A 21,446-nucleotide genomic window follows, 5' to 3' on the forward strand; every position below is an offset into this window, starting at 1 on the left:
TAAACTGCAATTCCCATAATTCTTCGTTTTGTTTTTTGAAACGCCACTCGCAGTGTGTGACGGTATTTCGGTGGGCCGATTGGTTGGAGGACCTACGAGAACTCACCGCGGCGCCTAGTCGAGGCATACAGCACAGTCTAGTAGTAATTAACCATGGCGTCCGCAGGAGGAGGGAAAATTAGAAGCAGGAGATATCACATCGCTTCTAAACCTTACGCCAAAGGCAAACAGGTAGGATGAACGCTAGTTTTGATTGAATTTATAAAGCGTTGTCTAACTACATATACTTTCGATCGGGTTATTGTTGCGTTATGTGTTGTTTTAAATCCGGATGTATTGTGCGGCCTTTGCTAACTCGTCAGCCTCGCTAGGCCCACGGTCTCCGGTATTCAGACCACACGGCCTGCACGTTGTACAACGCAACCACGGTTCCGGAGACTTGGTGCCTCAGGTGCTGAAGGACACCACGGGTACGCGTGACGGTGAAAGCCGGCTGTGAGTTGTTAGTCTACCCGGTTAGTGAGTTTACTACACTCAATAAATTTGAACTCTTAATCGTATGGTATGGGAACATTGTTTACATCGCGGCTAGCAAGTGCGCTAGTTGGCTAGCCAGCTAACGTTAGCTTTACTGGCGCCGACAGTGGAAATGAGGTACTGCCAAACAAGCTAACTAACACCCTTGCTATGAAGTTAGCTTATTAGGCTCTGCGCATCGTGCGTATTCATGGTGTCAGGGGATTTGCGTTTAGCACAGTTAATTTTTTTAAATAATGTTTGCGTGTCCAACAATGTTGCGTAGCTAGAAAACTGTTGGACTGCTGTCGAATAGCATGGACATCCGGCAAGGTGGACAGTTATCAAACCCCCACATGGGTACCCGGTACGAATTCTCCCGGGTTTTCGTTGTCGCAACATGAAGCATTGATGGAGGCTTTATACCAAAACTAGTAAGTTGAATAAGTTTACTTAATGTCTTGAACAGCGGTTGAGGGGAAAAAATCGTTAGTTCGGAAGAGATAAATAGAAATCGAATGAAAACACAGGCCTCGCACTAGGTTTTCCCACAAGTTTGCTGCTAGCTAGCTAGCGTTACTGGGCTAGCCAACACATTAGCGTGCTAGCTAACTGTTTAATTCGCTAGCTTGCTATACAGCTAATGCCATTTAAACGCTAATGTCAGTTTCCAGTGCGGTTTACCTTTGCTAGTCTGTCGATTTGTTAACATTGGCATGGGAAAAAAATGCTAATGTTTGGTAGCCAACGTTAATGATACCAAATATAATGCTAGCCAATTGTTACAGAAAGCGAAACCACAAAAGTGTTTGCTAAATCGTTTAACGTTGAATGAAGAAACTAGCTAGCTAGCCAGCTAAATTCAGTACTAAAATCGCTAACTGGTTAGCTAGACTAACACTTAAGAATGTTAATCGTGATTTTTTCGCTACAATGTTATTCGTGATTTTTTCGCTAACGTAGCTGCAAAAGTTCACTGAATTAGATTACGAGAACTTTGGAAATTAGCGTCATTGTGAGACTTAAGTAGAAATCTGAGGTAATTCTATGTTTTATAAAACAAATATAGTGAATGACAATGCCGTTGCTTCTATTAAATTGTCTGAATTCATCTAGCTATGTTAATATTAGCCAGATCAGTGCCTGGATTCATTTGATGCTAGCCATTAATTTATTGCTAACTGTAGCGACGTTAAATTGGTGTGGACACGTTTTCTTGCTTCGATAAATTGGGTGCATAAGATTTTTTCCGATGCAAACGTAAACAACTATCTTTACTGACTGTTCAGTATAGGGTCTGACTTTTTTTAATGCAAGTAGAAAATAGAGGTGTAGCTAATTGGTTATTTACTTGAAGGTACCTGATTTTAATTTTTAATCATAGGTAATAATCCGTTTGCTAATTTAGTTCCCTCATACCCCTGAGAGTTTAGGGTGGGATTGGGGTCAGTTTTGAACTGGCATCTCACACAGGTGACTGCCGAGCAGGCCAGTGACGCTGCTCCACTGAAACCCCCCGCACCTAAAGCGGGAACAATGGGCTGCAGGCCACAACCTCCCCACTCTCATTCACAAGAGAATTGCAGTGCTGACAAATCCTTATAATCATCCAAAGGGCTTACGGGGGCCCAGAACCAGTGGGGCAGACTATTCAGTTTTCTACTGAACCCCCCCCCCCCCCCCCCCCCCCCCTTCACCCATAGACCGTTATCCCAGAGCAGAGGTCAAGTTCAGGGAAAACTTTGAAGTATGAATGCATGTCCATGTTACCAATTCTTCGCTTGCTACTGGACATTGCTCTGTAATGTACTCAATTAATGTCCATCATTCTCTGAATTCCTATATCATACCAGATAATCTTGCTATGAGCCCCTGGTTAATATTTGAACGCCCTGTTCACTGTCACATTGAAAGCAATGCATTGAGTTCTGCTCTGTGGGTCTGCTCTTATCAGGAGCTTAAAGTCACAGTTTTTTTTCTTCTCAACTTATTTGACATAGGAGTTGAGCAGGGGTTCTTCCCTCCCTCTGCAAAAATCCTGACAGAATTGGTTTTTAACCAACACAATGGGCTGTCATTTATTTCTGCTAATTTGTTAGGAATTTTCTTGTATGCTGCTGAATAGGACGACACATGCAACATTGCCCTTTTTTTCGGACTTAGCAATATTATATCTGTCAAGTTTCCTTTGCCTCGATTGTTTGCAAAACAATTGAAATAGATTGTGAATAAACTTTTGCTGTTTAAGAAATTCAGCCTGAAATTCAGAGGATTTATTTAAAAGTATTTTGGAAGAGTGTAAATTGTAGTTAAATTGTAAACTTGTGCCAATGTTATACTTGCATGTAATATGCACCATGACTCTTTACTGTTACGTTTACTTTACTTATTACTGTTACGTTTGAGGTGTGCATGATTTTTGGGGTTGTGTGTATTTTTATGGAGAGTGGTTCATGCGTGTATGGGGAACCTTGTGGCCGGAATAGCTGTGAAATGCCGTGTTGGGTAATCTCTGCTTCTTTCTGTCCCGCAGCAGGGCTTAATCAGTCGAGTGACCGACACGGTGAAGAGCATCGTCCCCTCCTGGCTGCAGAGTTACTTTAAGAACGGGGAGCCGGCCACAGAGGCACAGGCTCCTGTTGAAGAGCCGCCCGAAACCCACCTGAACAGCCAGCCGCCCCTCCCTGCCCACACAGAGGACCCCTCCCCCCTCACAGATGAGCATGAGCCAAAGGCCAGCACCAGTAACACAGGTGAGAGTGCTAACATGCTGATGCTACAGTGGGTGGAGGGCTGGATATAGTAGATGGCTTTTTATTATTTATTTATTTATAACATATTGACTGTAAATCTAATAAATGTATATAAGCCCACTAGCCCATGATACAAATTACTGTCGTTTTTAGCATGTCTTTTTTCTGTGATTGAAAGGGTTCCATCCAATCTGGAACAAGAATCTCCAGCTAAAATATAGAGTAAATGGAAAGGAGGTGCAGCTACTCTTCTGCTCATGCACTCTGTTGTGAAAGTTAATCTCTCGCAAGCGGACTGTTTGTAATTAGTGACATCAAAGCTTTCTAACCTACTTTTAACGGTTTGGTTAAGGGAAGTTCAAGCAATTTAACAGTACGTCTTGTGGTATTGCTGTTATAATTGGGGTCATTGTCTGGAGTGTTTGAGTTCCCTTCAAGACACACATGTTAAGTAATGGGGAGAGAGGGGGTCGTGATGAAACCCAAAATGGGGGCTGCAAATTTGTTATGCAAGTACTTTGAATGCAATTAGTCATACTCTTGTTGTCAAACTTTAATGTGTCTTATCTTTCTTATATGATTAACAGTACCTGGGATGCGTTAAGTTTCATGAAGCCTCATTTCCTATCTCTAATACTCCGTGCCGAGTGTGATGTCTGATGTTCTTCTTTCCCCAGAGCCCTCCACTAGTCGGGCTGCCCTGAACTTCCACGATGTTCTGGCCAGGCCCCCCCTCAATCGCACCTACCTGCACCTGCCAACATTGGACAGTTCCCCTGTCCTGAGGGCGGGTAGCAGCACCCTCTTCAGCCAGCCTTCCACCTCGTCCGCCCCCTACACGAGCGGAGGCACGACCGGCTACTCCCTGGTGAAGGAGATCAAGGACTCCGGCTCCTTGCACGAGGACGACAACATCTCCACTACCAGCGGCTTCTCCTCGCGCGCTTCAGACAAAGGTCAGTGCGGGGTGTGAGGCCACGGTCTCGCTGGAGGTGGCTTTGGGAAGTGTGAGGAGATTAACTTCTGCTGTGCTTAGTGCGGGAACTCGGGGGGGTCACCTGGGGTAATGTGGGGTCGTTTGACACTGAGGTACAGGGTGGCGATGTTGTGTAGGAGGTCTTGCGAGGTGGCGGGGGTGAGGTTCTTTTGAGGTGACATTGAGAGGGGTCATGCAAGGTCTCTGGAGGGTTGTGCAAGGTGACCGGGGTAGTTGTGCAAGGCAATGAAGTAGCATGGTTGCAAGAGTGAAGTGCTTGGTAGTTGCTTTGTTGCTTCAGATGCACATGTCAGGTAGCATGCGCCATAAGAGGTAGTGTGAGGCAGCATGGAGTTCTCAGAGTTGGGCTTATTGCAAGCTGAGACTTGCTGAGGCTGACGGTGCATGGCTGTTTGGTTGCATAAGAAAGCAGAGGGAAGGCTGAGGCACTGCAGGGTCATGTGAGGCAACAGGAAATGACATTCTGTCATAGCAGTGCCTTAAGGCTGATTTAAGGGTCTTCAGAAGCCCATGTTTTTTTCTCCCGTTTTAACATTTTTTTATACATGTTTGACAGTTTCTCAAAAGTATGTTAACATTAACATGCATAAATATGTCACTGTAGTATGTAGTCGAGTCTACAGATTGTTACTGAAATTGATGAGGTAGGACGGATGTAAGCGGGTAGGCAGGCTTGAACAAACATGGACAAAGAAATGTAAAGCTCTTGGGGGGTACGTCATTACCACCACTTTTTCGTTTTTTCTTTTTTCTTTTTTTTTTGCCCAAAGACATTTCTCAGCAGGTATATTAGGCTTTGTGGCTTAATTATTCCTATGCAAACAAACGGTTCTGCAAATGCTTTACATAACACTCCTCCTCCATACAGAATAAACCATGTCCATGTTGCTGATAATCACAGTTTGCTGTCATGTTTTTGCTAACAATAATGTATTTTTGAAAGATTATAAAACATTGAAAATATTTTTACAATGGCCTACATTTGGAAAGATACTTTATGTATCTTGTTAAAGACAATAACCCCCCATAAGTTTCACCTTAAAATATTTAGCTTTATTTGGCAATTTGTATAATTGAAGCGCTCATTTACTTGGCGTTTGCATGTCTCCAGCGTGCTCTCCAAAATAGAATGTTTACTAGACCGTTCCCTAGGAGATGAAGATTGACTTTACTAGCAGGACCGCAAAATGCAAGCATGCACGTGATGAACAAAATGAGGCCAACATATGAAAGAGATGAGCTCTGTGACTCCAGCTGCTCTTTGCCGCTCCAGATTTGCAATTCAGTTCAGCTTGGCATAACTGTCTGAACTTGGGGTAAGTGCCGTTACTTCGGACCAGCTTTATTTGCATTCCCATCGCGCAAAGCTCTGCATATTAAAGTTACTCTGGGAAGAAACTCCGCCTTGCCGATGAAACAAACTATCAGCGCAAACAACAATATTGAGACTTGGATGTTTGATTTTTCAAGTGATTTGTTGTCTTTGAGTTCAGTGAGAAAGGGAAACTTTGCACAGTTTCCCCGAATTGAAATAGCCTAAAAAACAATGCATTATTTCAGTCCGAATGTCACCTTCTCTATTGCAGTACACTATTACAGTACGCTAGCTGTGACAGCACATTGACAGTAGGTACTTTAGCAAGCTAGATAACATTTAACTCTCATTTAAGTCTGAATGTTGAAATGAAATAGTCTGAAGTGTTGCTTTATCCAAAAGCACTCAAACAATGGGACGTGCCTGTGCTATAAACGGATGTTCTTTAATGTCTTATTTTATTAAGCTTTCTTAATGCTCACATTCGTAACGCTCTAAAAGATACTGTTGATGAAAAAACAGCAACCCATTATAGATTATGGATCACCTCGGTGAAAGTTAGTGTTGAATATAAATTTAATACAATCCTATTTCAAACACCAGTTTTTCAGAAACATTTCCTCAATCGTAACGACCGTTGCATTAGCGGTTGCAGTCAGCCTCTCACCTTTACAAGATTCTAGAATGATCAATTAAAACATAAAGCTTTTAAATTTGTTTAATTGGCTTTATATACCTCTCAATTTATTTTTAAAATGCTGGGGGCCAGATGTGAGTGAAAAGGTTAGCGAGCACTTTCAATGAAATGTTGTTGAGTGAAAATCCATTTGTGACAATGCATCCTGCACTAATGGTAATACCATGCAGTTTCATTAATAAGGGCTATTTCCCGTTTCTTTTCCCACTGGACAGATGTGACGACCGCTAAGAACGTGCCCTTCATGTGGTCACCCGAGAACGACCGCACCCACCCTGGTCCTCAGCTGTCCGGCTCCACTCTCAAGAAGCCTGCTTTCAACCTGTCCGTGTTCGGAACTTCCTCTTCAGTGAGTCACTGATTCGCCACCTCCACAATTCCCTCTCGTTACAATTCTTCAGATGGGTCTGAATCAAGTTTTGTTTGCACAAAATGTGCATACCATTGTGTGGAAATGATATGCGTGGTATTGCAATGGTAATCATTGGCTAGCTAGGTGGCTACCTGTTGATCACCATTGTCAGTTAGGCAGTGCTATGAGTGTCTTTACGTTCCCTTGCACACAACACTTACAGCCACCCCAGCCTTGAAGTAATTTTTCTGTTTAATATTTTATATTTGTACGGACAAGGCGACATCAGCTTTGCAATCAGTCGCATTGAATAACATTACAATAATAGCATTTTCTTCTGCTGAAATCTCGTGCACTGTGCTGCAATTATAAGTAAATTTGGCATGCCGCACAATGGCCTGACGGGGATAATAAAATGATGAGAGATTAAAAAATATAAATGACTAGGGCCATTAATTCTTATTATTGTATAGCTTTCCAGAATTATTACACCCTCAGAAGATACCATTTAAGTGTAATGGAACCTGAGTTCTTTTTTTGAAAATGGCCTGTTGATGTAGAAGGAACTTTAGCAGGATGCTTGGCCTTTGCTCAACCTTTGCTTTCGTGTTTTCTTCTTGTCCAGTCTCCATCCAACAGCTTGATACTGAACTCCAGCAAGCTGGGCGATTCCCCGTTCTACCCGGGCAAGACCACATATGGAGGCAGTGCAGCCGTGCGAAGCAGTGCTCGAGTTCGAGTCGACACGCCTTACCAGGTGAGCTCGTACAGTCCCGTGTGTGAACTCATGCGCTCTCATCCATTTTTATATACCCGAAAAACCAGTTAAGTAGATACGCATTTAAATTAGAAGTTATTTGCATATTGCAGCATAGCAGTGGTTTGCACTGATTGGGGTACAGGAGGGGGAACAGGGATATTGGGAATGGGCAAGTGCTTGACTACTGAAAACACGTACCGCTTGAGCGCGATGCAGCCCTCTGCATTTATTATAAAATTGGCTCCGTATTTCAATTGAGTTTTGCTTCAGAATTTTCATTTTGCAGCGTTGGAATGTAGTTGTTTTATGTGTAATAATGTTAGCTTCTAGAATCCGTGCTCCATGCCTGAACTCCAGCAGCTGTTCTGACTGATAGGGTGCCGCTTGCCAGAATTCAGATCAGCATTGTGTCAGCTGAACTAGGATCTGTAATGAAATGTAACCGTTTTTACATCATCTTGAACTCTGTTCATTTTCTTGGAAAATGAAATGTTCATCCCTCATACATTGTTGTTCTATGTTGTGGCTAAGGCACATACCCTACATTGTTTTCCATGACAGATTGTGTATAGGCCTAGTGCATAATGGTTTGTGCAACTAGCTAGCTATCGCTAATGTTTCCGGATCCCCTCTTGCTTCACTAATATGAATTAACAGGGCTGACGGGTATATTTTCTCTTTGGCGCCAATGCTACTACTCTGCAAGTATGTCAGTTGAACATTAAAAATGCTTCTGGGCCCAATTTAGCCTTTTTTTCCATATGTGTGTTCAGAATTATAAAAATATCCTTTTTTGGAAATTGTACTCGGAATGTTACAGATAAGGGAATATTCCTCACAGAAATTCCAAAGGATTGAGTTTAAAATGTGTCATCAAACCACTCATGGATTTCCCTCCTGGAAATGGGATTCATTGCTTTTTAGTGAGTGCATACATGTGCCTGCTGTAGAGCGTTTAGCACTTCTGCATTTTGGTTAACTTGCATGTAAGTGGAGGCCTTTGGTTCAGGGGCACAATGGGTTCTTGTTGTGGAGTGTAGTGAATCCACCTGCCATACACATGTCAGGGCCCTAGGGCTGCTGTCACTTCAGCTGTCCTTGCCACACGCAAACTATACCCACCACACAAACACACCAAATGCTCTACTATACCCACCACACAAACACACCAAATGCTCTGCTATACCCACCACACAAACACACCAAATGCTCTACTATACCCACCACACAAACACACCAAATGCTCTACTATACCCACCACACAAACACACCAAATGCTCTAATATACTCACCACACAAACGCACCAAATGCTCTGCTATACTCACTACACAAACACACCAAATGCTCTGCTATAACCACCACACAAACACACCAAATGCTCTACTATACCCACCACAAAAGCCAAGAATGATGCCAACACGCAGAAAGAAAACTGGCTATAAAACTGCCCATTGAACTCGAGGGTTAGATGCGTCTGATTGTTCATAAAATGCCCGGTGGGCATTCATGTTGTGTTCTTCTGAGGTTCTCTGTCCTTATTGTGAATACAGATAAATTGCATGTTAAACTACATTTTCCACAATATGTCAATATTGTACTGATATTTAAATTACCTGTTTGTAACTAAATTGCGTTGGCATGAACTGTTCCTTTGCTTATTTAGTCAATTTTGCTCCAGTGATGGTGTTTCCAGTTGAATGAACATAACAGTCCAAACATAAGTCGCTTGTGTCTGTGGCCAATGTGCATTTTGGCTTCTGCATTGAAGAACTTGATGGTAATGGTAGTGGCAGCCACTTCCTGACAGACTAAAACCACTTTACCACCAGAGGTCAGTAGTTGAGCAGTACCTGTTCCTTTTCTCGTGCCAGTTTATATAATTTATTCTTGTGCGTAGCGGTCTCTGGAGTCAGGTTTCGCAGTAAATGGGGGGTAATGGTGCTCATCTCTCCCCTGTGTCCCAGGCTCCACTGCGGAGACAGATCAAGGCGAAGGGGGCGGGGGCCCAGCCGTGTGGGGTCACCAGCCTGACCGCACGCCGCATCCTGCAGTCCCTGGAGCGCATGTCCAGTCCGCTCGCAGTAAGTAACCCCCCTTCTCTGCTACTGCACCCACCCCCAGTGTCTGCACACGCTCTGCATTTACACAAGGCATACTACTGTCACTACACCCACCCCCAGTGTGTCTGCACACGCTCTGCATTTACACACGAGACTTACTACTGTCACTACACCCCCCCCATCAGTGTGTCTGCACACGCTCTGCGTTTACACACGAGACTTACTACTGCCACTACACCCACCCCCAGTGTCTGCACACGCTCTGCATTTACACACGAGACTTACTACTGCCACTACACCCACCCCCAGTGTCTGCACACGCTCTGCGTTTACACACGAGACTTACTACTGCCACTACACCCACCCCGTGTGTCTGCACACGCTCTGCCTTTACACACGAGACTTACTACTGCCACTACACCCACCCCCAGTGTCTGCACACGCTCTGCGTTTACACACGAGACTTACTACTGTCACTACACCCCCCCCATCAGTGTGTCTGCACACGCTCTGCATTTACACACGAGACTTACTACTGCCACTACACCCACCCCCAGTGTGTCTGCACACGCTCTGCATTTACACACGAGACTTACTACTGTCACTACACCCCCCCCATCAGTGTCTGCACACGCTCTGCATTTACACACGAGACTTACTACTGTCACTACACCCCCCCCATCAGTGTGTCTGCACACGCTCTGCATTTACACACGAGACTTACTACTGTCACTACACCCCCCCCATCAGTGTGTCTGCACACGCTCTGCATTTACACACGAGACTTACTACTGTCACTACACCCCCCCCATCAGTGTGTCTGCACACGCTCTGCATTTACACACGAGACTTACTACTGTCACTACACCCCCCCCATCAGTGTGTCTGCACACGCTCTGCATTTACACATGACATACATGGCTCTACTGTCACAAGTGTGCCGAGCACTTCAAAAAACCTTTATGCGCATTTCCGCCAAGTAATACGACAATTACGAATACGACTTTTTGTAAAGCCCCTCTGAATTACCGGCTATTGAGTTATACATCATTTTAAAACAGACTGACTTTATCCACGGAGGAAAAAAGTGTTTTTAGATAATGTGCAAATGTTTTCTTCATATAAGTTCCTTAAATGCCATAATACAAATAGTATTTGTGTGCACACATTCAAAATATAAAATATAATTTTGATTGGAGGAAAGGAAGGTTTTCCCTATTCACATGTGCTACCTCCCCTTAAATAAGTAAATGGCTGTAGCCTGTTATGTCTTACCTGTAATATGTGCTGCTACAGAATCTGCTCCTCATCCTTCTTGTCCTAATGCCATGTTTGGCAGTGTGCAGAAGGATGATCTGGTTGCAGTTTCGCTATGTTGTTACTCTCTGGCAGGAGCAAACAATGAATTATTTTCTTTACTGTGTGTTTTTACTCCTCAAAGAAGCACTCATGGCTAGAAAGTCTCAATTTGTCCCTCCTAGTTCTTTGCGTTTGTGCTTTTTACCCCTCCACTCATTACCACCATAAGTGCCATACTGAGGACAGTAAGGTGCACTTGAATGTTTCCATTTCACTAAAGCTTTCAAACTTAGGAAGTAGGGAAGTTCAGGCTGAACGTTGAACACCAAGCAAAATACTTTCCCACATCTTAACCTCAACTTAACCTTTCATATTCCACCTTATAACGATTATGGTGGGGAAAATTATTGAAACGGCATTGAACACTTTAACGCCTTCTTTAAAGTCTGTATTTTTAGCAGTTGTAATATCTTTCCTCTCCGATTTCTAATTGCATGAAGCATGAATGGACCATACAATACTGATGGAAGTTACATTTCCTAACCCACAAATGTATAGTAGTTCAATAGCCAGTGAATTTCCTGTCATGGAGGTGGCTGCTTTAGTCATTTTTATGCAGTCCTTAAGTTTAAATGCTCAGTAAGATCAGAATTTTAGTGCAGTGTCTTTTTTCTTAAGATGAACTCATTAACCCCACTGAGGTCTCCTTACTAAATGGTTACTGATTCTGTGGAACCTGGGAAAGGTTCATGTGAAATATCATATGACTTAGACCTAAATATGTAATATGTATGAGGTCCTTTCTATTTATCTATTGATGTAGTTATCTGAAGAAAGTCTCACTGTGGCGTGTTTGGGTTGTGTGCCATGTTTCCCAGCTTGTGTGACCTGTGTGTTTGCATTTCTGCGTACAAGAGCATCCTGGTAAGATGGCAGCAGCAGTTGGAATTGGGGCTCATTCAGACCAGACATTTGCACACTACTAATGCTACGAATGCACAAGCAGGCAAAGGCACCCATTGAGATGTTTTCAATTTTTTCCTCCTTCCTTCTCAGTTAACTTTTTCATCCAGTAACTCTCAGCATAATTTGCATTCATAATCCTGCATCTCAACTAGGCGATGATAAACACATTATTTCTCGCTGTCGATTTAAGACTAAAGTTAATGAGGGTTTATTTAAGACATCCTGCAGCGTTCTTCATGGCTATAAAGCAGCTTACAAGGATCTGGAGAACTGACCACAGCTAACTTGCACATGAATGGAAAACAGTTTCATGTGTTCCTTTTGGGTTTAAGATAATATTTCTCTTTCACTTTTGTTACTATTCAGCTACAAGAGCAGGTCTATATATGCCTTCCACAGTGTAGGCACTTTTGCTTTTGTTTTCGCTCAATGACTCCTCTTCTGTCCAAAGTGTTGTAAAATGGCTTCATGTTGACTGCCCACCATCTGCTCCAAGTGGGTTCATATTGGCCAAGCGTGGTTGTATACTGAATCTTTCACTGAGGTTGGGTGGGCAGGAGTCACCCAGGTGTCCTTACAGGCCAGTCTGCTGAGGACAGCCGCACTACACTAAGGCCAGGGTGAACAAAACGCTGTTGCATTCGTAGCATGCGTAGAGCGCGTTTGTCCAGGTTGAATCCGTCCGACTCTTTGTCAGTCGCTCTCTTTGGAAAAACACGCAGCTCCTCAGTAAATGTGCCAAAAAAGGAACATGGAAGAACGTGGTGGATTTGAGACGTGCACTATTCTAGTGGAGTTGAGTGAGAAATTTGGGTCGCTTTGGTAAATTCTGACGACAGTGACTGCTTTTGCTTCTTCGCAGGATGCTAAAAGAATCCCATCACCCTGTTCCTTGGCTTTGCCGACAGTAAGTAGGAAATTTTAGCACAAAGCTGCGTACCTGTCCTTCCGTCCTCTTCATTTTTCACTTCCTGGCTCTTCTCCCTTCCGCAGGCGCTGAATAGGACTGACACGGGCCTCACACACTTACAGTCCAAAAGGAAAAAGGTGAGCGCGTACACCAACGCACATGGCACGCACAATGCCTTCCCTTGTCGTCCCCCGGAACAGCAGTTGTTTCGAAGCGCAGCCAGTCATGCAGGGCCCGGCAGCTGTATGGCCTACTGGCTTTTAACAGCTGTTTGACTCCTGCAGATCATCACTGCGCTCCCATCCCCACAGTCTGCTCCCTGAAGAATGGCACACTGTGAAACGGGGCCAGCAGCATTTATACGTTGAGCTTACAGCTGTTACGGCAGTGCCATAATCTCCCAACAACAGCCCTTTGAGGTCTGAACTCCTGACAGAGCAGATTCAAACTCTCCACGGGCGGGGGATCTTCACACATTATTTTACGTTGCTCCCTTTATGCCACATACTGGGTTTCTGGGTAAAAATCCGTAGAACAGTGCCTTAACAGGGTGAGCCACCCAGAAGCCCTGAGCTGGCTCTGTCCCTGGCTACTTTCCCTTCATTTCTGTTATCCTTGCTCATGCACATGTACATTTAATTGATCTAATTAGAGGGTGACGGAGAACATCGTTAGCACACGCATACTCAATGCCCTTTATATTGCTGGTTGATGTACAGGTTTGTCCCACAGGTCTGATTCCTTGTAGACCTGTCCTTATTGCCTTTTCGCTGGTTTTGACTAGGTGCTTTAACACTTGTGTCCTGCAGATGGACCCCCAGTTGCCCCCGGTGCAGAAGCTGGTGACCCCGGCCACGCCCCCGGTGGCGGGGAACCGCTCCATGTCTTTCCGGCCCTGCCTCACGCCCTGCAGTAACCTGGGCAGTGTGCAGGAGAGGCACAGCAGCAGAGACAGGGTAAGGGTGCGGCCTGCCAGGGACCTCACCTCCTCCCTTAATGTCTGTTGTGTTGCAGTGACTCCTAACCCTGTTCCTGGAGAACTACCATCCCTTCAGTTTTCATTTCAACGCTCATTTGACTCATCTGATTCTAATAATTAGTAGCTCAGTGAGACCTCTAGCTGGTGAGTGAGGCCGTGCTTTGTTGCGGTTGGAGTGAAAACCTACACGACAGTAGATCTCCAGGAGCAGGGTTGTATTGCATTCTGATGTAATGTGTTGAACCGTGGTTTGGTGTTGTGGCAAAAAGGTGCTTCAGCTCCTCTTTGTTGGATGTTGTTCTGTTTGCTGAGCTGTTGAGTAAAAATCTGTCTCCTGTCTCTTTAGTCTACTAGACAATCAATACAGACAACTGTGGCACCAGCGTTGCCAGTTGAAAGGTGAGTCTAGAAATTGTGTGATTTCTGTGCATAAACTTCAGTTGGACTGTGAATTGGCGCTGCTCCATCAGCATTTTGTGGAAATGAGCTTAAGCAAACCTGTTCATACATTATTCTTCATTGTAGAAAATATGCTTGTTTAATTGGGTAACTTGCTGTGTACAAGATGGATCCATTTCCTGGAACCCATGGTTGTTTTCCTTGTTTGGAAAAAGCGGTCTTTCTCAATCAGTGTTGTGCCCTCTGTTGGGGGGCACGTATATTCCTGAAGGATGAATGTGAATCGATGCTCCAGCCTGCCCTTCATAATGTAACCGTGCTGCATGCCTGCTTGCCCTTTACAGCCCCAGCGGCCTCTACCCCCTGTCCAGCACCCCTGCAGCCAATGGTACAGACTCACGCGGCTCTGGGGGAAAGATGAAGAGGGAGAGGGGCATCCGAGCCTCCACCAAACCTGCCCCAGAGGATGAGGTGTGTTCCTCATCGTTTCACACGCACTCATCTAGTTAGTGCCTATTCAGCAGTAATGGCAGTGCCCTTTTTGAACCAAAATGGCGGTGCTATGATGATTCAGGATTTTGCGGTGGGAGGTCTTTGGATTGGTTCTTGCTTGATGGGTTTTACCTGTGTGGTTCAGAAGGGCTCACCCTATAATTGGCTTGCAGACAGATGTAATCGCAATGCAAAGGGAATATCCCGGATATGTTCATGTACATTATGTATGTTTGTTTTGTAGATTGTGGAGGTGCCAGATCTGCCCCCCATCTCCCTTCCCATAAGCACGGCCCCCCTGCCCACCTTCAACTTCCTCTGTGCGCCAGAGTCCACTGCTGCTTCTTCCCCCGCTGTTTCCAGCACCCCTATCTCCAGTACGGTAGGTCCCAGCTCCTCAGCCTGCTGTGTACCCCCATCAGCAGGTGAAGCCTTCATCAACCGTGACCAGTTCAAAATTCAAGCAGCCATTTATTTACCATCTTATTGTTCCAATTATATGGAGTCCTTTAAGCCCCTTTCCTCATCAGTTTTTTGGTTTTTCACCCGCAAGTTAATCCCTTAAGCTGTGACTGTGAGCAAGATTTTCATCTATTTCGTCTATATTTCCAGGTTGAATACTGCTGTGCTATATGAGGCTAATTGCGTGACAGACCAATTTAATGATGATTTAACGGTTTTTAGAGCAGTAGTCTTCTTTCTGTACATTTCTCCTGTGAATTACTTATGAAATGTCTTTGCACTGATATGTTGTTGCTTGGGCCCCCTGAAATGTATTCTTGGTCCCCAGTGTAAGAACTTGATACTTTATTTAAATCGTAAAAATGCACCAGTTTTTAAGATGCACCGTGATCTGGCCTGTACTTTATGGAATTTTTGATTGTATTTGCAATTGACAGGTCATGTAATGGTAACCGACCTCAAGCGGAAAAGAAGGCACTATAGGGGTCGTGTGGAGCTTTGTGTTTTCTTGCCTTTTTGAAGCTAGGTCTTAACACATCGTACTCTTTAGAATGAAAGGCCATTTGTTTTTTATGTAGCATTATAATTACGGATTACTTCCATGCTAAATGATAGGCTTGGCCTTTAGTATTCTGGCTTATGCATCCTACCAGCTTTGAAATATCTTTGTCTTTGCAGCTCCCTGCAGCCGCATCCAGCCCCCCCTGCACCCCGTTCACCTTCTCATCCCCCATCGTTAAAGCCACAGAGCCCAACCTTCTACCTCTGTCACCTCCCTCTGTGAGTGAGGACCTCCCCTTTACCTTTCAGCATAAAAAACTGCCCTTCTATTACCATGTGTGGTTAAAATCAGCTACTGCTTAATTTAGATTTTCCAGAAGGCTCAGAAACACACAATCTGGCAATGACACTGGCAGAATTGAATGTCAAGCTTGGTCATATCTAGAATCAGTTTATAAATGTTAAGCAAGTGTGTACAGAATACAGTTTTATTTTGAGATAATAATCGTACATGCTTGATAATGGAGTGATATTTTCATCGTGGTTGTTGTTGCTGGTGATTGCCATGCACTGTACCCTTTTCTGCCTCGTTGATTATTCTTTAAATAATAAAATAAAATCTGGAAATGTGTGCTGAAATGGATTAAAGCGTTTTTGATTGTTTGAGCTCAAAGCTGAAATTAAGTTTGTGATTGTTTGAGCTCAAAGCTGAAATTAAATACAAAATTTCTGTCCCTTAGTCTGGATTCACCTTCAGTGCACCTGTTGCTAAACCTGGTCTGTCTGACTTCGGTGGCAAGGCCACCCCGCTCATGACCCCAGGTAAGCATTAACCACAGGAGGATTATGGTCTCAGCCCAAGTCACAATTGCTTTCCATAGGAATATGAAGAAATAGAACTGCTGCCATTCCAATAGAATATGGAGAATGCTAGAGCTGCTGTTCAGTGCGTGTGAAAAGTTGTCTTCTCTCTGTTTTATAGTGAGGTCCTCATCTGCTGCAGCCCCTCAGGCCACGAAGACCGAGGAGTTTGAAGGCCTGTTCCAGCCAGCAAAGACCTTAAAGCAAGGCAGTGTGCTGGACATCCTGAGGAGCCCAGGTGACATTTTGTGGGGTTTCTGTTTTTACAGGGTCTGTGGGGAATGTTCATTTAAAGTATATTGTCTTGTAGCCAGTTCCTGCTTTTCAGTGTGGCTTAGAGTCTGGCACTATCATTTTCTGAAAACCATGCATGCTTTGTAAAGTAGATGTTTTTTTGGGGGTTTTTTTGTAGGGTTCTCCTCCTCATCACCAGGGAGCGCCACTCTTCCTGTCAAGGTCCTGCCCTCAGTCCAGGAGTCCTCCTCGGATTCTGGCTCCGGCTCCGACTCCGGCTCCAGGTTTATGGACAAGTTCAAGCCGGCGGCTGGCTCATGGAGCTGCGACGCCTGCATGCTTAGCAACGGCCCGTCGCTGGGCAAGTGTGCGGCCTGCGGCGCCGACCGGCCCGGGACAGACTCCTCCTCCAAACCGGCCCCCGCGGCCGCGCCCTCCCCCGGGCTCGGCTCTCTGTTCACCGCTCCGGCCGGGAGCTGGGAGTGCGACACCTGCCTGGTGCAGAACAAGGCCGAGGCCCTCAAGTGTGTGGCCTGCAACATGCCCAAGCCTGGGACTGGAGTTAAACCTGCCCTGACTCAGCCCGCTCTCTCTGAGCCTCTGACCGCTCCCACTCCCCCCAGCAGTAGCAGCAGTAGCAGCAGCACAACCAACTCACTAACGTCAGGGTTTGTAGGCTTTGGGGACAAGTTTAAGAAGCCAGAGGGAGCCTGGGAATGTGACACTTGCATGGTGGAGAACAAGGCCCAGGATTCTAAGTGTGTGTCCTGCATGACTGCGAAGCCAGGTATTCACACCTTCCACTGTTTCAACGCTGCATTTCAGAGGGGCGTGTGCTTTCTCCTCTTCTAATGCTCCTCAGAGCGATATTAAGGGCATTTATGCAGACCTTTCTCATACCCTTATGTCATCTGTTTTCATGTGTGTATTTCTACGAGTACTTAGTATGCAAACGTACTGTGTAAACTTGATTCATTTTAAATGGGGGTTGCAGATCAGTGGCATAATTTCCAGGCTGCGATGTTAAGTTTACATTTCCACATGTCCCAGGAGCAGCAGCCCCGGCTGCAGCAGCGCTGCCCTCCATCCCTTCAGGAGGCCTGCTGGGTTTCGGAGACAAGTTTAAGAAGCAGGAGGGCGACTGGGAGTGCGATACGTGCTGTGTACAGAACAAGGCGGATGCCCTGCAGTGTGTGGCCTGTCAGTCCAGTAAGCCTGGAGCCAAAATGGATCCCAAAGGTAGGGCTGTTACCGCAGGGCTGCTGGGAATGTGTGCTTACGAGAGGGCTGCTTGTAGCGGAGCGTTCACTTTCCTCTCCTCCTCCAGGGTTCGGCTCCTCCGCAGCCTCCACCTCCTTCACCTCCTCCTCCTTCACCTTCGGCATCCCGTCCTCCTCCAACACAGACCCCGCCCCGGCAGGCTCAGGGGGCTTCAAATTCGGGGATCAGGGTGGATTCAAATTCGGGACCTCTTCATCGGGGGGGTTCGGCGGGGGATTTAAATTCAACACGGGCCCCTCCTCTGCCGCGACCGGTGGGGAGGACGAGAAGAAGGAGTCCGGCTTCAAGTTCGGCACGGCCGGGGGAATCGTGTTCGGCACGGGGAGCGGAGGGGCGAGCGAGGACGAGGGCAAAGGCCCGGGGGAGAGCGAGCCCAGCGCCGCCCTGCCCAAACTTGAGGAGCCAGCCGCCACCACTGCCCCCGCGCTGCCGGGCGCAGGGTTCGCCTTCTCCGCCCCCAAGGACAAGCCTGAGGCCGAGGCGGCCCCCGCGCCCTCCACAGATACTGCGGCAGCCCCGACCTTCTCCTTCGGGAAGCTGCCTGAGGCCAAGCTGCCCGTGGGCCAGCCCCTGGCAGGCTTCACGTTCGGCAAACCTGCAGAGAAAGAGCCCACAGAGTCCGTCCCCGTCCCTGTCTCTGTCCCCGCCCCCGCTCCCGCCCCGGCCCCCCTGCCCACCTCTGCCCCTGCCCCCTCCTTCTCCTTTGGGAAAGTGGAGGAGAAGCCGGAGACCAGCGCTCCTCCCTCCTTCCTATTCAGCGCGGCGAAGGAGGCCGAGAAGCCGGCTCCCTCCTCCGGGTTCTCCTTCAGCAAGCCCGACCCGCCCCAGGAGGAGTCCAAACCCCTGTTCTCTTTTGGGAAGCCTGCGGAAAAGACTGACGCGGCCGACGCCCCCAAGCCCTCTTTCGGCTTCGGAGCGGCTGCAGGTATGTGCGGTGGATGAGTCACTGAGAGCTACTTATGAACAGTCACTGAGAGCTGCTTATGAACAGTCACTGAGAGCTACTTATGAACAGTCACTGAGAGCTGCTTATGAACAGTCACTGAGAGCTGCTTATGAACAGTCACTGAGAGCTGCTTATGAACAGTCACTGAGAGCTGCTTATGAACAGTCACTGAGAGCTGCTTATGAACAGTCAGAGAGCTGCTTATGAACAGTCACTGAGAGCTGCTTATGAACAGTCACTGAGAGCTGCTTATGAACAGTCACTGAGAGCTGCTTATGAACAGTCACTGAGAGCTGCTTATGAACAGTCACTGAGAGCTGCTTATGAACAGTCACTGAGAGCTACTTATGAACAGTCACTGAGAGCTGCTTATGAGCAGTCACTGAGAGCTACTTATGAGCAGTCACTGAGAGCTGCTTATGAGCAGTCACTGAGAGCTGCTTATGAGCAGTCACTGAGAGCTGCTTATGAACAGTCACTGAGAGCTGCTTATGAACAGTCACTGAGAGCTACTTATGAACAGTCACTGAGAGCTGCTTATGGACAGTCACTGAGAGCTACTTATGAACAGTCACTGAGCTGCTTATGAACAGTCACTGAGAGCTGCTTATGGACAGTCACTGAGAGCTGCTTATGAACAGTCACTGAGAGCTGCTTATGAACAGTCACTGAGAGCTGCTTATGAACAGTCACTGAGAGCTGCTTATGAACAGTCACTGAGAGCTGCTTATGAACAGTCACTGAGAGCTGCTTATGAACAGTCACTGAGAGCTGCTTATGAACAGTCACTGAGAGCTGCTTATGAACAGTCACTGAGAGCTGCTTATGAACAGTCACTGAGAGCTGCTTATGAACAGTCACTGAGAGCTGCTTATGAACAGTCACAGAGCTGCTTATGAACAGTCAGAGCTGCTTATGAACAGTCACTGAGAGCTACTTATGAACAGTCACTGAGAGCTGCTTATGAACAGTCACTGAGAGCTACTTATGAACAGTCACTGAGCGCTGCTTACGAACAGTCACTGAGCGCTGCTTACGAACAGTCACTGAGCGCTGCTTACGAACAGTCACTGAGCGCTGCTTACGAACAGTCACTGAGCGCTGCTTACGAACAGTCACTGAGCGCTGCTTACGAACAGTCACTGAGCGCTGCTTACGAACAGTCACTGAGCGCTGCTTACGAACAGTCACTGAGCGCTGCTTACGAACAGTCACTGAGAGCTGCTTATTGCTACTCTTCTGATACCTTCTTGTGGAATATTCTTTCTCTTGGTATGCTCATACAGTCCCTGGATTATTCCAGTGTGAGTTTCCATATTATGACGAAATAGTTTATCGAAACGCATGTGAATTACTGCAAAACGTGTTTGAGAGATGCAGTGTTCAATGTGCTAGCGCGACCACTGCATCTTAATTACAGGCAGTGTAGGCCGCTGTTCACCCTGTGATGCTGTGCTCATGTCTGTGTTGCAGATGCAGGCGCTGCTAAGCCAGCGTTTGGGTTCATGGCCGGGTCAGCCCCGTCCTCCTCGGCCCCAGGGCCCAGCCTGTTTGGGGCCAGCTCTGCCCCTGCCGCCTCCGCTCCCGCCCCCACCAGCACCTTCGTGTTTGGGCAGGGTCCCTCCAGCGAAGCCGCCCCAGCCAAGACCTTTCTGTTCGGAGCGCAGCCGGACGCCAAGCCCCAGCCGGTGGCTCCCCAGAGCGCGGCGCCGGCCCCCTCCGCGGGCCAGCCCTTCCTGTTCGGCTCCGGTAACACCGCAGCTGCCCCCTCTTTCACCTTCGGGGCGGCAGCGCCCTCTACTGCCAGCTCCACAGGTGGGTGTTCATCCGCCCTGTATCCAGCCTTAATATCTCCTTCATTATCAGTGCACACTTCATGTGCTGTGAAGTGCACTTTGTGTGCTAATCTCAACATGCCAGTACAGCAGTGCTATAATAATAATAATAATAATAATAATAATAATGATAATAATAATGATAATAGTAATAGTAATAATAATAATACACTCTTGGGACTGAAAGAGCTAAAGGTACTGTTATAAAGGTTAAAGAGAAGATCTGCAGTACCATTCCACAATGTGAGCCCTGATGGCCGCTTGCTCTTCCCTCCCTGCTCCAGCGTCTGGTTCCTCTGCTGCCCCCTTCGTGTTCGGCTCCGGCCCCGGGCCCTCTGCTCCCCCTGCGTTCGGGGCCGGGTCGGCCCCTGCTTTCGGACAGGGCTCCAGCCAGCCCAGTGCCCCGGCCTTCGGGTCCGGTCCTCCCTCCCTCTTCTCTGCCACCGCTGTCCAGCCCCCCGCCTTCGGGGTGCTGCCTGGCTCCACGTTCGGCCCGCAGGCCAATTCCACACCCACCTTCGGCTCGGCCGCTGCCTCCTCCTCCTCCGCTCCAGGTGAGGACTGGGGAACTGTGGAACTGTGGGTCGTGTGTGTGTGTGTGTGTGTGTGTGTTTTATTGTATGTTAAATATTATATTTGTGTTTTATATAATGGTTATACAGTTAAATGCAAAAGTATTTGGACAGTGACCCAATTTTTGTGTTGGCTGTGTTGTCCAACCCATTGTATTTGAAATAAAACTACGAATATATCGCGCAGACTCAAAAAAGGGCTGCAATTGCTATAGGACTCACCTGACAGTCTGCTCTTCAACCCCATTTTCATTTCTG

The 21,446-nt window shown here is 46.7% G+C and overlaps 1 protein-coding gene across 3 annotated transcripts in view; it reads left to right on the forward strand.

Moving 5' to 3' along the window:
* The first annotated feature begins 70 nt into the window (after positions 1–70).
* nup153 (nucleoporin 153) overlaps positions 71–21,446 on the forward strand; it is a 24,062-nt gene continuing 2,686 nt past the window's right edge. Inside the window, exons 1-20 of one of the 3 annotated variants that reach the window (XM_061240671.1) lie at positions 71–231; positions 3,050–3,269; positions 3,947–4,225; positions 6,494–6,627; positions 7,256–7,387; positions 9,356–9,472; positions 12,579–12,623; positions 12,710–12,763; positions 13,436–13,582; positions 13,952–14,004; positions 14,349–14,475; positions 14,741–14,878; positions 15,637–15,738; positions 16,200–16,281; positions 16,442–16,558; positions 16,733–17,341; positions 17,605–17,793; positions 17,882–18,760; positions 20,255–20,596; positions 20,901–21,170. In XM_061240671.1, coding sequence (XP_061096655.1) covers positions 154–231; positions 3,050–3,269; positions 3,947–4,225; positions 6,494–6,627; positions 7,256–7,387; positions 9,356–9,472; positions 12,579–12,623; positions 12,710–12,763; positions 13,436–13,582; positions 13,952–14,004; positions 14,349–14,475; positions 14,741–14,878; positions 15,637–15,738; positions 16,200–16,281; positions 16,442–16,558; positions 16,733–17,341; positions 17,605–17,793; positions 17,882–18,760; positions 20,255–20,596; positions 20,901–21,170 — 4,114 coding nt within the window. In that variant the 5' untranslated portion in view covers positions 71–153. The remainder of the gene's footprint in view (positions 232–3,049; positions 3,270–3,946; positions 4,226–6,493; positions 6,628–7,255; positions 7,388–9,355; positions 9,473–12,578; positions 12,624–12,709; positions 12,764–13,435; positions 13,583–13,951; positions 14,005–14,348; positions 14,476–14,740; positions 14,879–15,636; positions 15,739–16,199; positions 16,282–16,441; positions 16,559–16,732; positions 17,342–17,604; positions 17,794–17,881; positions 18,761–20,254; positions 20,597–20,900; positions 21,171–21,446) is intronic. The other 2 variants (XM_061240680.1, XM_061240690.1) reach the window with 2 other exon arrangements.

Source organism: Conger conger, chromosome 1, assembly GCF_963514075.1.
Source record: "Conger conger chromosome 1, fConCon1.1, whole genome shotgun sequence".
Classification (NCBI taxonomy): Eukaryota; Metazoa; Chordata; class Actinopteri; order Anguilliformes; family Congridae; genus Conger; species Conger conger.